The following is a 16,548-nucleotide window of genomic DNA, read 5'->3' on the forward strand; positions in this document are numbered from 1 at the left end:
CACGCACATTCTTTAAACAGCTGCCTACCACACCTCCGGTGGAATGCCAAAGATGAAATATTAGCTTAAAAGTTTTGTCTAATGAGGGGCGAAGGCTTAGAACACTTGCTATTTATTCAGTTCTCAAGAAATCCAAGGGGCGCCTGGGTGGCGCAGTCGGTTAAGCGTCCGACTTCAGCCAGGTCACGATCTCGCGGTCCGTGAGTTCGAGCCCCGCGTCAGGCTCTGGGCTGATGGCTCAGAGCCTGGAGCCTGTTTCGGATCCTGTGTCTCCCTCTCTCTGCCCCTCCCCCGTTCATGCTCTGTCTCTCTCTGTCCCAAAAATAAATAAACGTTGAAAAAAAAAATTAAAAAAAAAAAAAAAAGAAATCCAAGCCATCAGCAAGTTAAAATGTTGGACTGGCTTTGAAGACTGTTTGCTAGTGATGGATCAGGTTTTCCTGCTTGACTTTCCTGAAATAAGTAGCCCTTAACTCTAACACATTTTTTTTAAAGGAGAATTTCTTCATTTAAGGGCAACCTTCCTGATTTTTTATCCCCAGGATAGGGAATGGCAAAAAAGAGCAGCTGAGTGGGAGGCTGCCCACTAAATCACCTTTCCTCTAAAGTCCTCATGATTGAATTTCCTACTAAGCTTCTTACAACTGCTTTATAAAATTTAAAACTACACAATGGCAACAGATTTCATAATGACTTATCAAACTATCCCAGCTTCATCACGCATTTTCGTACTTTGATCTTGGGGTCTTCCATTTAAAACTGTGTACTTGTCTCACACACAGAGATGCTTCTGAAGTTTAACATTCATGCTACAAGCAGGCTTAAAACAACTGTGGTATCATCTACTGAACAATCCAACCACAATGTTATAGACATTTCTCCAAATTATGGTCATCTGGGATAGCTATATATAATTATCTTGTTTTGTTTAAGGAAAATAGAAAACTCAAAGACATTCATGTAAAGAAAGTCATTCACAAGTGTTTGCCATGAAAATGACCACCTTCTTTTTATCCAGTTTTTTATAAAGTAACAAAATGTTTTAACCACTAAATGGAAGAAAAAAATCCTGTTGCATGACAAAATTTAATGCAAGTGGGTAAAATTATTACAATTAACTGTTAGGAAACCTATTTTTAAAAATGAGTAGCTACATCACATGAACAAAGCATCTTGCTTAGAGTACTACTATTATCCTTTCTCTGAACCAAATGACTTTTTACTGTTTTTCCATCACTTAAACCAAAAAAGGTCAGTGTTCCCTTAAAATACTCAACATTAAGAAAGGCCTATATTACAGGGTCTGGGTACATGATATCAGCAATAAGTTGTGTTAACCTCAGAAATAAAACAATTCCACCCTAATAAGCTAAAAAACAATTTCTCAGTAAGTACATATTTAACTTTGTATGTTTTCTCAGTTAAATCAATATTCTTGCTGGTTGAACGACATTTCAAAATTACACAAGCTTATTTCCACCTGAAGACCACACTGCTCTCTTCTGATCAGGCATTACTGATGTATCTATATAGTCTTGGGACTTTCCAAAGTATGTTCTAAGTGGTACAGAATGATTTAAGAACTCTAATTTTTGTATTAGACTGAATTTGAATCTTGGCTCTGCCATTTATTAAATATGGAACCCTGTGAAAGTCACCTTACCTTGGTACCTTGCTTTCTCACCTGTGAAGTGAGGAACGTACCTCATCATAAAACCCACCTCACGGGGATTGCTGTAACGAGTAAACAACAGAATGCACTATGTGGTACTTAGCACCATGCCTAAAACAGTATCTGGCACATAGTACATGTGAGCTATAAATTGCTAATAATCTTTTAGTTCATATTCCCAGTAGGCACATCTAAGTTGCCATTATAATCTAGAACACCATCATTTCCCCAAATACACAATCTCTGAAGCTGATCGTATTAAAAAAATGCTTCCCAAAATTTTTTAAGTACTTTAAAAATATTTTTTAAAAACTACATCGAACTGAGCTCATGTTTCCTTCTTGTCAAACATGATCCACATGTTTTGTATGTATGTGTCATATAATATCAGGGGCTCACAGACCCCCCACCTATGGACTCCTGGTGAAGAATCACTGTACTCGAACCTCACAAGTATTATTAACTGTTCTAGTCAGCCAAAGTAATACAGTGACCCTCTACATTTTGGTTCAGCATTTTAAGGATCAATTTCAGTAATGTAGATGGCATTTGTTATGTGATTTGAGAGTAACTTAAATATATTTTATTATAATCTGCACAATAGTACTTAGATTCATTTAATACATATTAAATGCAAGTAGATTTTCACCCTTTTCCTGTTGCCAAAATGGCGTCCACAGGTTTTGATGCCACGTGACAGCTAGTGGGGTAAGTCACTGACTATGGCAGTTTATGAGCTACCGCAGGTGTCCTAAAGTGATGATCAGGTATTTGAAATTAGAGGATTTTTTTCTGAAATTAGTTTCAGATATTCAACAGAAGTTTTAAAATAACTGTGTAGGGGCGCCTGGGTGGCGCAGTCGGTTAAGCGTCCGACTTCAGCCAGGTCACGATCTCGCGGTCCGTGAGTTCGAGCCCCGCGTCAGGCTCTGGGCTGATGGCTCAGAGCCTGGAGCCTGTTTCCGATTCTGTGTCTCCCTCTCTCTCTGCCCCTCCCCCGTTCATGCTCTGTCTCTCTCTGTCCCAAAAATAAATAAACGTTGAAAAAAATAAATAAATAAAATAAAATAACTGTGTAAAAACATTAGGCCACTTAAAAAAAAATCCTTAATATTTTGCTTAGGAGCTTTCTTTGGCTCTTCTAGGGAGTAAGCAGCACAGTCAGTGGTGTAGGAACGGGCTATGCTGTGGAACCACTTCTAGCTGCGTGGCCTTGGCCAGGTCGCTTACCATTGGAGCCTGAGTTTCCCAATGTACAAAACAGGGATAATAGTACCTCTTGTACTTAAAACATGGGGCAATTGTACTATTTTAGAATCTGTCATGAAAGCTGTGAAGCACCATGCATTGGTATCACTTTGTATATTATATGTTTTAACTTGAAAAAATTAAACTTCTATGATCATTGGGACACCTGGGTGGCTCAGTCGGTAAAGCATCTGACTCTTGATCTCGGCTCAGGTCATGATCTCACAGTTTGTGGGATAGAGCCCTACGCTGGGCTCTGCACTGACAGCACAGAGCCTGCCTAGGATTCTCTCTCCCTCTGTCTCTGCCTCTCCCCAACTCACGTGCGCGCACTCTATTTCTCTCTCAAAATAAATAAACTTTATTAAAAAAAAACCTTATATGGTCACTAAGTATTTCATAGGTAACTGACACTGCTAGGTAATAATTAGAAGTGGCAGTTTAGAACAAATAAAATAGTTCATGAGCAATGTTATACTGTGCTATAGGAACTATTCCCTTGCCTTGGTAATCCTCTTTAATACATGCCAATCTTCACATGAAATGTCTGGGGAGTAAAAGCTTACAGGAAAACTCTAAAAGCCATACAACACACTGCATTATATTAACCATATGTGGCCTCATCTCAGAAATAGAAGGGCACTTTTTGCTCCTGGCTGTCAGTTTTTGTAAACTTTAAGAAGCATAAGTACATTGAAAAAAAAAAAAAAAAATTAAAAAAAAAAAAAAAAAGGGGCGCCTGGGTGGCGCAGTCGGTTAAGCGTCCGACTTCAGCCAGGTCACGATCTCGCGGTCTGTGAGTTCGAGCCCCGCGTCGGGCTCTGGGCTGATGGCTCAGAGCCTGGAGCCTGTTTCCGATTCTGTGTCTCCCTCTCTCTCTGCCCCTCCCCCGTTCATGCCCTGTCTCTCTCTGTCGCAAAAATAAATAAACATTGAAAAAAAAAAAAAATTAAAAAAGAAGCATAAGTACAAAAACTGATTTTAAACCAACCACTGGTAGACGTGTGTGTCATTTGTAATAGTCTCATTCGAATGACTCCATTCATTCAAAACTACTGAGCCCCTACTATAAACCAAGCAGTTAAGTTGAAACTAAGATGATTTGATTTTGGATATTTAATTTTAACAATAAATTCTTAAAAATACGTGTTGCAACGGAACTGTAATCTTTGGAAAGGTATAGGATATCATAGATATCCTAGGGAAACTGATCTTTCTACAGATCAGAAAACCTAGAAACAGAACAACTCACAATCACTAGGATGACTGTCTCCTCCAGATACCAAAGTAAGATAAAACCCAGGGAGCTAGTTCTAAATTTCCCACAAGCTACAGTTTAATGTTTAGTTTATTGTGCTCATTTACCACAAATGTCCATTGGCATGACACAATTCATCTTTCAAAGCCTGGTGACACTTCCACTAGCTTTAAATGATCATTTGTATTTTCCTGTGTATTTGATTGTTAGTGATGCGTTTTTCCAGATGTTCTTAAAGCAAATGCTATTTCTTGTCTGATGTAGAAATACATTATAGATGAATCTACTCACCTGAATGCATTTCTATGGTTTAAGTCTGCACCGATCCAGGCATACCCTACCACTTTCCTATGACCAAGCACACATTTAGAAGAGCTATTTGTGGAGAGGTGCGTAGTCTCCAACCTGCAACTTTTTGTTGAAGTGATGCTAACCTATAGTGCTCCTTGCCAAGATTGTGCAAATAAATTAACCTGGCTAGCACCAGTCTTTCTCATGTGGAAGTCCTGCCAGCAGAGTATTAGCAGCATGATTACCATACAATGAACCCACCTTTTAAATACAAAACCATTGCATTGAGGAGGGCCCCTGTTGGGATGAGCACTGGGTGTTATATGGAAACCAATTTGACAATAAATTTCATATTAAAAAAATAAATAATAAATATAAAACACTTTCTGTCAGTTAAATATTATATAGGTTTTTTTTTCCCCTCATGCTTGAAACATAAATCCTATTCATATGTTAGTATTTTATTTTGGTCTGCCTACAACACTGTATAATACCTTTGATAACAGAAACACCAATTAACCTAAAAACATGCCACCCTTTAATAATTAAATCCATGATCTTAGTTTTATCCCTCACTCTAGCAGTATTTCCAGTAATCCTTATCCCTAGCTTCAATTTATGCATTATCTGTAGCATCTGTGACTTTAGAAAATGAATATATATTTTTCACAAAATTTTTAACCTAAAACTAGAGAAAACAAAAAAGTGTTTTTAAATATAACAATGCCTTATATAGATTATGGGAATAAGTACAAATATTTTTAAACAACTTTAAATTGTTTTCAAAAAATGCTCAATTTTGCTTTTTAACTTTATAGGAAATACGTATACTCAGAAGAGATGTGATTATCTGGTTCAATTCCATTTTAGAGATAGCAGCACTCAAGTGCAGAGTTTAAAGGCAGCTGTAGGTTCTCTAGGCACAAAAGCTCTGAATATTAACTTCAAATTCTCTCCTGCAAGTATATTAAATTTTATGGTTTAAAATACATACACCACCAGTGGTCATGGCATTTATATGAAATTCTTTTGTGGAAAGAAATGCAATATAATAACTACTCAAGCTTTTCCAAGGAGATCTAAACTATGGCCTTTTAGAAAGGAAGAAGGGAAAGAAAGAGAAAGAAAGGGGGAGAGAGAGTGAAAGAGAGGAAGGAAGGAAGAAAGAGAGAGGGAGGAAGGAAGAAAGAGGAAGGAAAAAAGAAGGAAGGAAGGAAAGAAGGAAGGAATGGTAGAAGAAGGGAAGGAAGGGAGAAAGGAAAGGAAGGGGAGGGAAGGGGTGGACAAAAGCTGTTTCTGAGTCCCCAGCAATAAAGAGAATCAGGGTTAGATCCTAAACCTGGGCAGTACAAATAACACAAGGAGGCAATCAATGCGCTCTCCAATACTTTGAAAACCCAAATAATGGAATTTGTATTTTATGGTAATGCTAAAAATACAGTCATTAAACTAGTCCTTTTATAGGTCACAAATGCCTATAACATTAATTAAGCAGTAACTATGTGTCAGGTTTTGAACTAAGTACTTTAGAAGGATCATATAATTTAATCCTCACTAGTAAGTGGCAGAGCCAGGATTTGAACCTAGCAATAGCTCTTAATCATCACATTATCTACCTATTAATAAAACAAGTGGGTTTAAAAACTTTATGGCAAATTTCCTTTGCTCAGAATAACCAACATTTCTTAACCTCACATTCATTTTTTTTTAATAACATGAAACACTGGCATTTTTGATAAAAGAAAGAATTAAGACATTTTCAAGATAAAAATCTCATAACTATTCTATAAAACATTTAGAGCATATTAAATCTGAATCTAAATTATTGTTATCAGTTAAATCCAGTCTTGTGTAATATTTACCTGTTATACTTACATTGAATATATGCTTTGTACACAGTAGGAACTTATGTAGCTATTTAGCTGCAGCAAATAATTATAATGTACAAAGGTTTTCCACAGTCAGAATGTTTATTTTGTCAGTAACTATAAAACCATGAGCATTCTCTGGGAGTAAAGGGGGCTGCCTGGGTTACAGGCAATTTAAATGTTTATTTTCTTGCTGATATTTAAATTTTTTTTTTTTTTCAACGTTTATTTATTTTTGGGACAGAGAGAGACAGAGCATGAACGGGGGAGGGGCAGAGAGAGAGGGAGACACAGAATCGGAAACAGGCTCCAGGCTCTGAGCCATCAGCCCAGAGCCCGACGCGGGGCTCGAACTCACAGACCGCGAGATCGTGACCTGGCTGAAGTCGGACGCTTAACCGACTGCGCCACCCAGGCGCCCCTATTTTCTTGCTGATATTTAAAGGCAAGTAATTAAAGCAGGGAAGAGAAGATATCTTGCAAATATTTTTTTTTAAAAACAATAAAAATGACCAACATGGTTGTGGGTAGCCACCATACCATATTCTCTTTAATCAAATCCTCTTCCTGCCACCTGCAAGAGAAGGCTCCCCTCCAACTTTAAAGATGTCTACTCTCTTTTGTCACTTGTCATTATTTAAAATTCATACTAGTAAATGGAAAAAACTTTTTTCACTGAGATTACATATTTTTTAAAAAACTTTTATTTTTGAGAGAGAGAGAAAGAGAGAGACACAAAGCACAAGTGGGAGAGGGGCAGAGAGAGAGGGAGACACAGAATCCAAAGAAGGTTCCAGGCTCCAAGCTGTCAGCACACAGCCCAATGCAGGGCTCAAAGCCATGAACCGTGAGACCATGACCTGAGCAGAAGTTGGACACTCAACCAAAAGTTGGATGCTTAACCGACTGAGCCACCCAGGTGCCCCAAGATTACATATTTTCAATAGCCTTTCTTAGTCATTTGGTGATGAAATGATTTTAGAAATATAAATATGCTTGAAATTGCTCAATACAGAACTCATATCATTATAACCTTATGTTTGGCCTCTGGAACTTTATACAAAGTCAGATTTCAGTTCAAAGTATAGAGAATTGAACTAATACATGTAAACGTTTTCTTGTGGGGTTGTTTATATGTGTGTTTTTAAAGAAGAAATACTCACTTGACAAGATACTCTTGTTCCTCTGACTAGAATATAAATAAAAGGAACAGAGAACTAAAATGTCTTCTTTATACATGTTATGCTTTAGATAGTATTAAGTATATACAGTAGGCTCTTCTTATGAAATTTTGCTCTAGAAAAAATCTCCATTTTGAGGTAATGCCATATTTCTTTATCAGGTTTATTTGTTACTCTGGCAGATTCTGTCAGTATCAAGAGCCACACTGAGTACTTACTCTATGTAGTTACTTATGAAGAACAGAACAAAACAACTTGTTTGCTGAAATTAAAAAGTGAAAGAAAAAAATGAAGCCTCATCATTTCTCTAGTTTGTCAGCAAGTAACTGCTAAAAGAGAGAGGAGCAGGTGATTATTATATGAATAAAGATGATTAATTATACATTATCATTTCACCAACAGTAGGTTTCATAATTTTAAAAAGATTATAGTGAATATGTAGGTCATTAACCTGGAACACTCTGAAAACAACCCAACAGTAAAGACAATTAAAGACCCAGTAATAGGGGTGCCTGGGTGGCTCAGCTGGGTGAACGTCTGACTTTGGCTCAAGTCATGATCTCCCGGTTCGCGAGTTCAAGCCCTGCATCGGGCTCTGCGTTGACAGCTCAGAGCCTGCTTGGAATCCTCTCTCTCTTCCTCTCTCTCTGCCCCTTCCCAGTTCTCCCTCTCTCTCTCTCTCTCTCTCTGAAAAATAAATAAACATTAAAAAAAAAAAGAACGAGTAATATTCCAGTTGAATCAAACATTCTTAATGAAGACCAACACTTTTTACAGAAATTAACAAGCTGGAAAATCTTTTTTAAAAGTCAATAATTCAAACGGAAACTTTACACTAATTTAAAAAGTAAACTATCGATTTGGATCTAGCTTACCTCTTACTGTAAATAAGCACTAAGGTAGAAAAATGAGAGTAGATAGCTAAAAGCCTGGACAATCCAAAATAGATAAATGGATTGAAAATCATCAACATATATATTTTCTATGCAAACTTAAACCCAGATTTTACAAAGGCACATCTATTCCCCACAAATCAGTTTCTACTTCTACTTATGATTTAGACAGGTATAAAATATCAAACACTTACACGCTGAAATATTCCATCTACATGCAAACTGACATGTTAATCACACATTACCTTACCAACTCATTAAAGCTGATAGCCCATAGTGTTTTATATATCAATAATTCGTATTTAGATTTAATTGCATGTATCTGAAAGTAATGAATCTACTACAGATTAAAACACAACTTGCTATGTATACTTTTCAATGATTTTGATTGTCCTGCTCCAATTTAGAAATCACTGACCCTGTTGAATGAAATTAAGTTCCATAGATGGTAACTTGAGTACAAATGAGTCTCCATCTCCTAGTGATCACTGAGATGGCCAAGGAAATATAAACAAAAACCTTTATCAGTACTAAAACCTTGAAAAGGGTATCAGTGACACAAACCTCCAGGGATGTCTATAACACATAATAGATGAATAGAATAGGGAAGGAAAACCCCACCAGACTTACTGAACATAAAAGAACAACTTGTCTGTCTAGGAGACATCTACTAGAAAACAAAGAATGGACTCAAAATAGGCATTTAAGTGCAAGACATATAATCCAAATCCCTTTAAGGCCCTTGGAAAGTGAGATACATATCAAAAATTTAACTCAGCTATTATCTAGGAATTATACTAGAGAAAATTGACAAATATGCAAAGATGTATGCTTAAAAATGATAATAATCACCATAATTAGTAACAGTAAAACAGTAATTGTGAAACTATAAACAATCTAAATGTTCATTCATAAGAAACTGATATATGATTTCACCCAAATAATGGAATATTTTATATATATATATATATATATATATATATATATATGTAAATGTTCACTGACAAGGAATGAGCTCCATAACATACTACTGAAGGAAAAAAAAAAGATTAAAAATGACATATATACACCACTCATCATCAGGGAAATGCAAATCAAAACTACAACGAGATACCACCTCACACCTATCAGAATGGCTAAAATCAAAGACACAAGAAATAACAGGTGTCAGCAAGGATGTAGAGAAAAAGGAACACTTGTGTATTATTGGTGGGAACACAAACTGGTCCAGCCACTGTGGAAAACAGTACAGACATTCCCTCCAAAATTAAAAACAGAACTACCCTACGATCCAGGAATCACACTACTGGGTATTTATCCAAAAAACATAAAAACAATAATTCAAAGGGATACTTGCACCCCTATGTTTATAGCAGCATTATTTACAACAGCCAAATTATGGAAGCAGCCCAGTGTGCACTGATTGATGAATGGATGAAGATATGGCACATATATACACTGTTCTATTATTCAGCCATAAAAAAGAATGAAATCTTGCCATTTGCAATGACCCAGATGGATATACAGAGTATAATGCTAAGTGAAATAAGTCAAAGAAAGACAAATACCATGTGATCTCATGGATATGTGAAATTTAAGAAACAAAACAAACGGGCAAAGAAAAAAGAGAGACAAACCAAGAAAGAGACTCTTAACTATAGAGAACAAACTGATGGGTTACCAGAGGGAAGGTGGGGGGGGGGGGAATGAGGAAAATAGGGGGTGGGGATTAAAGAGTACACTTACCATGATGGAAAAAATAAAATGATTTAAAAAATGCATACCCAGCAATTCCACTTTAAGAATTTATCTAAGGAAGCGATAGTACTATTTTCCAAAGACTTAATAAATAAGGATGTTAATTATGAATTAAGATAACAGCTAACGTTTCTTACACATAATCTCATTTAGTCCTCACAACTATTGCCTCCATGTTAGAGTGAACCTGTTCAATAACACAGTAAATGGAAGAGCTGCGATCTGAATAACAGCCCTACACAGCTAAGCAGAAACAAGAGCATAGAGGCCTTATAAGCTATGCGAAAGGGCTTGGACTTTATTCAAGGCAAGCAGTGAGGAAGCCACTGGAAGATTTTAAGCAGGAGAAATGACAGGATCAGGTCTGCAGTTTGCTAGGTAAAGAATGGTTTGGCAGGGAGGACATAAAGCAAGATGAGAGACGCCTGTACAAGTTATAGAATTAAATGTAAATGGAGAGAAGATAGATCCAAGAAATGTTAAAAAACTAGAATCAACAGGGCACCTGGGTGGCTCAGTCAGTTGAGCGTCCAACCTCAGCTCAGGTCATAATCTCACGGTTCGTGGGTTCAAGTCCTGGGTCAGGATCTGTGCTGACAGCTCAGAGCCTGGAGCCTGCTTCAGATTCTGTGTTTCCCTCTCTCTGTGCCCCTCCCTTGCTCCCGCTGTCTCTCTCTCCAAATAAATAAACATTAAAGAAAAAAAAAGTAAAACAAAACAAAACAAAACACTAGAATCAAAAGGGCCAGTGACCTGTTCAATCTGAGCTGTGAAGGGAAGGCAGTATCAGGGATGACTCTCAGGTTGATGACTGGAGCAAATGGGTGGATGACAGTGCTACTTACATCACGGGGGAGAAAGAAAAAGTTGAATTTTAAGTACATTGAGTTCAAGGTAGCTATGGAACCTCAAGAGGAACACACTGTTGCATTTATGAGTCTGAAGTTCAGAGGCCACGGGCAGGAGATAAAGATTCGGGATTCATTGGCCATATTTTAGTTGCAGTCATGGCCAATGAATAATGTCATGCAGAGAGAGTGAGAGAAAAAAAGATGTTAGAAATCAAGGGAATACTGGTGTTTTAAGAACAGGTAGTCTGGAAGAAGCTCTCCGGGAGGCTGAGAAGGAGAAACTAGAGAAGTAGAAAGAAAAGCTGTGGACACTGTTGTTGCAGAAAGTCAAGATAAGAGTTTCAAGAAGGAAAAGAGTGTGTTTCCAGTGAGTTAATGCTCAGAGAAGCCCTGACAGTAAGGTCTAAAAAGTCTTTCTTTAATTTAGCAATAAAGTGACTAAGGACAGGGCATTAAAAAAAAAAAAATGACATATACATTATAGTTATACACAGAGAGAACTGCACAAATTATCACCAAAATACAAATGAAATGAGGGTTGCCTCTGGGTGGTTGGATATTTGATAATTTTTCCTTTCTCCTTTATAATTATTAATATTGTTTAAATTTTCTAAATAAATATGTACTGTCTTTGTAATACGAAAACAATTCTCTTCATGTTGAAAAAAAGAAAGTATGATTTTTAAGACTACAGTTCCATGTGGGAAAAATTATCTTGAGAAAATAACTGGAAAAATCCATGAAAATATGGATTCAAGGTGTTAATCACAGCACTGTCTATGATAGTGAAATACTGGCAATAACCTAAAGGATCACTAGTGAATTTGCTAAATAAATGTAGGGATAACTATATAATGGCATACTACGAAGTCATTAAAAACGAAGACTAAGATATATTCATTACTAGCTTGGTGCACTTTGAAATATTATATGTTTCCTCATCTGTAAAATGGGAATAAAAAGAACACTTACTCATGGTGTTTTAACCTAGCTTATTAGCTATTTCCTATTGTGATCAGAAACAAAAACCTGAGGTTTATGAGTTTCCCCTCGATATCATGTACCCCTACTTCAAAACGTACTTTGCTATATGCTTTTAAAAAATCTCTCAAAATTAACATTCAACTTGGCCATAAATCAAGTTAAGAAAATACGAATCTAAGAGCACAAAGGCAATGAACATCTAAGTTGAAAATAGGCAATTTCTGCACCTCTACCTTGTTTTTAAAAAATTCCTATAAATATTCATAAACTAAGCTTATTTATTCACTTATACACGCAGAAAAAAATAGTGCTGGAAGACAGAACCAGGCTGATCTGGATGCCAATGGGCCCTGTGGCCAATAAGAGGTATCTGAGATTACAGTGACAGGGAAGTGGCATCCCTACTTAACTGAACAACATCATTTATACAGGCATACTGGCTAGCTTCCTCAGTTTTACCATCACTGTACAAACATTTATTTTGTTGCTTTAAGTAGCTGAAACCAACCTGCCATGGTCTTTCCCAATCGAGTGGAATAGGGAAGGCGCCAAGCCATGTTCCTATAAAACTAGAAATTGTAGTGATCTGAAGACTGTTCTCCCAAATGGATGTAACTCTGTAAAACACAAATACGTAAATCATTGGTGGTATATACCTTAGCTGCTAGAGAATCAAACAGTGGTGCAAACTTGACACTACACACATATGCTCTGTTCATTTAACGATCATCTCGAATTGGCATATATTTACCATGAACTATTAACAAGTAATCGGTAAGAGAATATAAATGTTTTTCAGTGGGAAAGGTACTATGTGCAGCACATGGCGAAAGTCAAACAATATGGAAGAGAATTTGCAGTGAAAGCTGACTTCCTCCCACCCTTATCAACTCTGGGTCCCTTCCTAGCAGTAGCTGCTATCACCAACGTAGTACATATCCTTCTGGAAATATTTTATGCATGCACAAATATATACACAATTTTGTTTGGAATGGTATGCATTTATGTATACATCCTTTACCAAAACTCAAATGCATATTTATAAACCCAATTTTGCTGTTTTGTTTTCCCTTGTTAATTATACTAGCTATACTAGTATTCCACTGCATGGAAGGAACATCACTTATTCAACTAGTTCTTCTGATTGCACATTTCATGTAAACAGATCAACACTATTTATTTGATGGGGCAGGAGTAGAGAACAAGAACAACAGATTTCAAAATATCCAGTGATTTCGCCTACAATCCTTATTGATTAAGTGTGTATCTTAGGGGGTAAAGGTGAAAAGACAGAATTCTGCCATTCTGAATCGGTCTGGGTTTCAGCCTCTCACAGTGTGACCACTTAGGCATGTGGAGCATGAGTCTGGTTACAGGACAGTAAAATCCCACCACAGTGCAGTAAGTAGGGTCCAAATATTCACTTGTTCAAAATGAAAGGTTGTGATGCATAAAGTTATGAAAAGCAGTTTTTTCCAGCCGGTGTGGGAAAAAAGGAAAACATTTCTTCTGTTAGAGGACTTCTTTCATTAGAAATGGGCCATTACATACAAAATATACACTGAGTTAAAGTAGCCCCAAATGACAAGTCAGTTCCTAAGCCAATCCCTCTGTCACCTGTCTCTCTCGTTACTCCCCCTTGGTCCACCTACACAAGATAAGAGCTTTAGCTTGTCTGTACTGAAAATCAGGACTGGAAGAAGGTTGGAACCAATCACCACAGGTCCCAATCTGTGTTATTTGCTGGGCTTCACTGTTCTTTTTATTTTATATAACACCTAAAAATGCAAGTCAATTTCTTCAGCATTCAACATGCTGAAGCATTCAACAAAACAGAGATCTGTCCCAATCCTGGAGGAAAAAAAAACTGGGGAGTTGAATGTAAAGAGGGAACTCTACTGTTCAGGCAATTTAAAGGATTTTCTAGGGTTAATTTTTGACTATTTGTGGCTGACAAATGTTGACTAGCTCTCACTTAACACATAAGTCCTCTATGTTGCAATACATAAAGTGATGTGCCTAGAGACATAAAGTCTGGGAGAGGCTGAGAGTAAGGTTTACTTTCTGCTGGGAAGAATTTACTTCTCCCATTTTATGGAAGAGGAAGTTCCATCAGAATTGGGAGAATGAGTGGCATCTGGGATTGACAAACTGGAGACAGAGCTGCACTGCAGACAGAAAGAACTCAAGTAAAAGTGGTTGAGGCTGAGTGGAAGAATGGGAAATAAGGCTGGGTAAGTAGGTTAGAGTTAGGATTTTTAAAAATAGCACCTTTACTGAGTACAGTGAAAACCTGCCCCGGATAGCCCTTTCTCAGCCATACAATTTACTCACTTAAAGCACACAATTCAATGGTCTTTAGTGCATTTAGAGTTGTGCAACCATTATCCCAAAATGACACCCTTTTACCCACTAGCACTCACTCCCCAATTCCCCTTTCCTCCAGCCCCAGGCAACCACTTTCTGTCTCTAGGGATTTGCCTATTCTGAACATTTCATATAAATGGAATTTGTGATTGGCTTCTTTCACTTAGTGTAATGTTTTCAAGATCCATCCATTTTGTAGCACCTGAAAATACTTCTTTTTTATTGTCAAATAACATTTTGCTGTATAGATATACCACATTTATTCTCTCTATGCATCAGCTGGACATCTGAGTTTTTTTGAGTTTTTGGCTACTATGCATAATGCCACTATAAACATTCATGTGCATGTTTTGTGTTCTCATTTTTCTTTGGGATATACGAAGAAATGGAATTCCTGGGTCATATGGTAACGGTGTTTAATCTTGTAAAGGAACTGCCAGACTGTTTCCCAAAGCATCTGAGCCATCTTATATTGCCACTCGCAATGTACAAGAGTTCCAATTTCTCCCCATCTTTGCTAATGTTTGTTTTTTAAAATTTTTTTAATGTTTATTTATTTTTGAGAGAGAGACAGAGAGAGAGCACAAGCAGGGGAGGGGCAGAAAGAGAGGGAGGCAGGGGATCCAAAGTGGGCTCCATGCTGACAGCAAGACAGCCTGATGCGGGGCTCGAACTCGTGAACTGAGAGATCATAGCCTGAGCTGAAGTCAGACGCTTAACTGGCTGAGTCACCCAAGCACCCCTCTAATACCTGTTATTATTTGATTACAGTCATCTCAGTGGGTGTGAAGCAGTATCTCATTGTGGTAGAATTAGGGTTAGGATTTTAGGAAAGCCTGAAAAGTCAAACTGAAGAAGCCACTGAAGGTTTTAAATCAAGGCAGAGATGATCAAAGCTATGTCTCAACAAGGGTTATGTCCATGTCTTATCTAACCTCTAAGCTCCAAGTTCCTTGGGCTTGAGGGGCAAGATCCATGTCTTCACATTTTTCACTTTTATAGCACACTGAGGCCATTTGATATTTGTTACAAAAAGTGCAAACATGCAAGAGGTTGTCCTCTATTTTATTTGATGCACCCAAGGGAGTTTATGATCTTACATATAATATAGGAAAAAAAGGAACCAGGAGCTGGTTTTAAAAATAGAAAAACTGTGTAGCCTATCTTTGTAAAATTAAAATTTTGCATTTATCAAAACCATAGTATGTATAAGCACCTTTAAGATCCCACATCGTATTAGATGAGCACACCTACTAACAATCCCTCCCTGCATCCCTCCCCACTCCTGAAATCCACTCCCAAGGCAGAAACATTATGAACTCATCAGTGTTTCTCGAATGTAAAGAACGTACACTATGTATAGAGTTTGCAAGACTTAGTTACTCCCTGCTTTCTACAATGGAAGAAGAGGACTTAGCACTCTTCCCACAAGCCTCCCATCACCATGTGCTCATTCTCTCTGATTCACCATCCCCTCCTTGATGGCAACATCCTCTCCTCCCGGCTGAATCCACAGCACAGCATCTACATTAATATGACTATGAAAATGTTTGTCATAGCTGAACCACACAATAAACCACAGTCACATTTCCTTTCTTATAGATTTTAAATTTTCTTTGGATGTTAAGAACTGCCTCTTTTTCAATCTCTATTTGCTTAGGTACTTGTCACTAAACCATCCTCAAATATTCTAAAGAAACTAAACATCACCTCTAAATTGTTTGTATTCTTTGTTCTCCCTCTTTCTCTTGTGGAGGGCACCTCACATGCTGTGAGTAGAACTGGCTGCCCTCTAAGCCTGAGGCACAGCCACTGTCCTGTAAGCTCCCTACACCATCATCCTATGAATTCCCTTTGCCTCTCTCAATGCTTTTAGGTCTCCTGCTTCCCAAATTCCAAGACTTTCTCCTATTTTCCTTTTTTTTGTTTTTTTTAAAGCACCTCCTTCAGTAGATTCCTGAGAAAGGGTAAAATAGATTTTAAAGATCGTTTAAAGTCTGAAAATGACTTTATTGTAGTTGTTGGAAATCATTTTGCCTTAGAAGTTTGAAGACATTGCTCCATTATTTTCTGTTTCCCACCTGAAAAGTTCAGACATTCTGGCTCCCAGTCCTCTCTAGGTAACATGTGCCCCCCCCCTTCCCCAACCCCCCTACAACACACACTGCCCTTTCTGG

At 37.5% G+C, this 16,548-nt stretch overlaps 1 protein-coding gene across 2 annotated transcripts in view; it reads right to left on the bottom strand.

The window, feature by feature from the left end:
• The window catches only part of PIGF (phosphatidylinositol glycan anchor biosynthesis class F), a 34,349-nt gene that overhangs the window by 3,239 nt on the left and 14,562 nt on the right, over positions 1–16,548 (bottom strand). For both annotated transcript variants that reach the window (XM_047067798.1, XM_047067799.1), the window contains exon 5: positions 12,513–12,621. In XM_047067798.1, coding sequence (XP_046923754.1) covers positions 12,513–12,621 — 109 coding nt within the window. The remainder of the gene's footprint in view (positions 1–12,512; positions 12,622–16,548) is intronic.

The sequence above is a fragment of the Lynx rufus genome, unplaced genomic scaffold (genome assembly GCF_022079265.1).
Source record: "Lynx rufus isolate CCGP_SWC_20201006 ecotype Redwood Valley unplaced genomic scaffold, mLynRuf1.p SCAF_8, whole genome shotgun sequence".
NCBI lineage: Eukaryota > Metazoa > Chordata > Mammalia > Carnivora > Felidae > Lynx > Lynx rufus.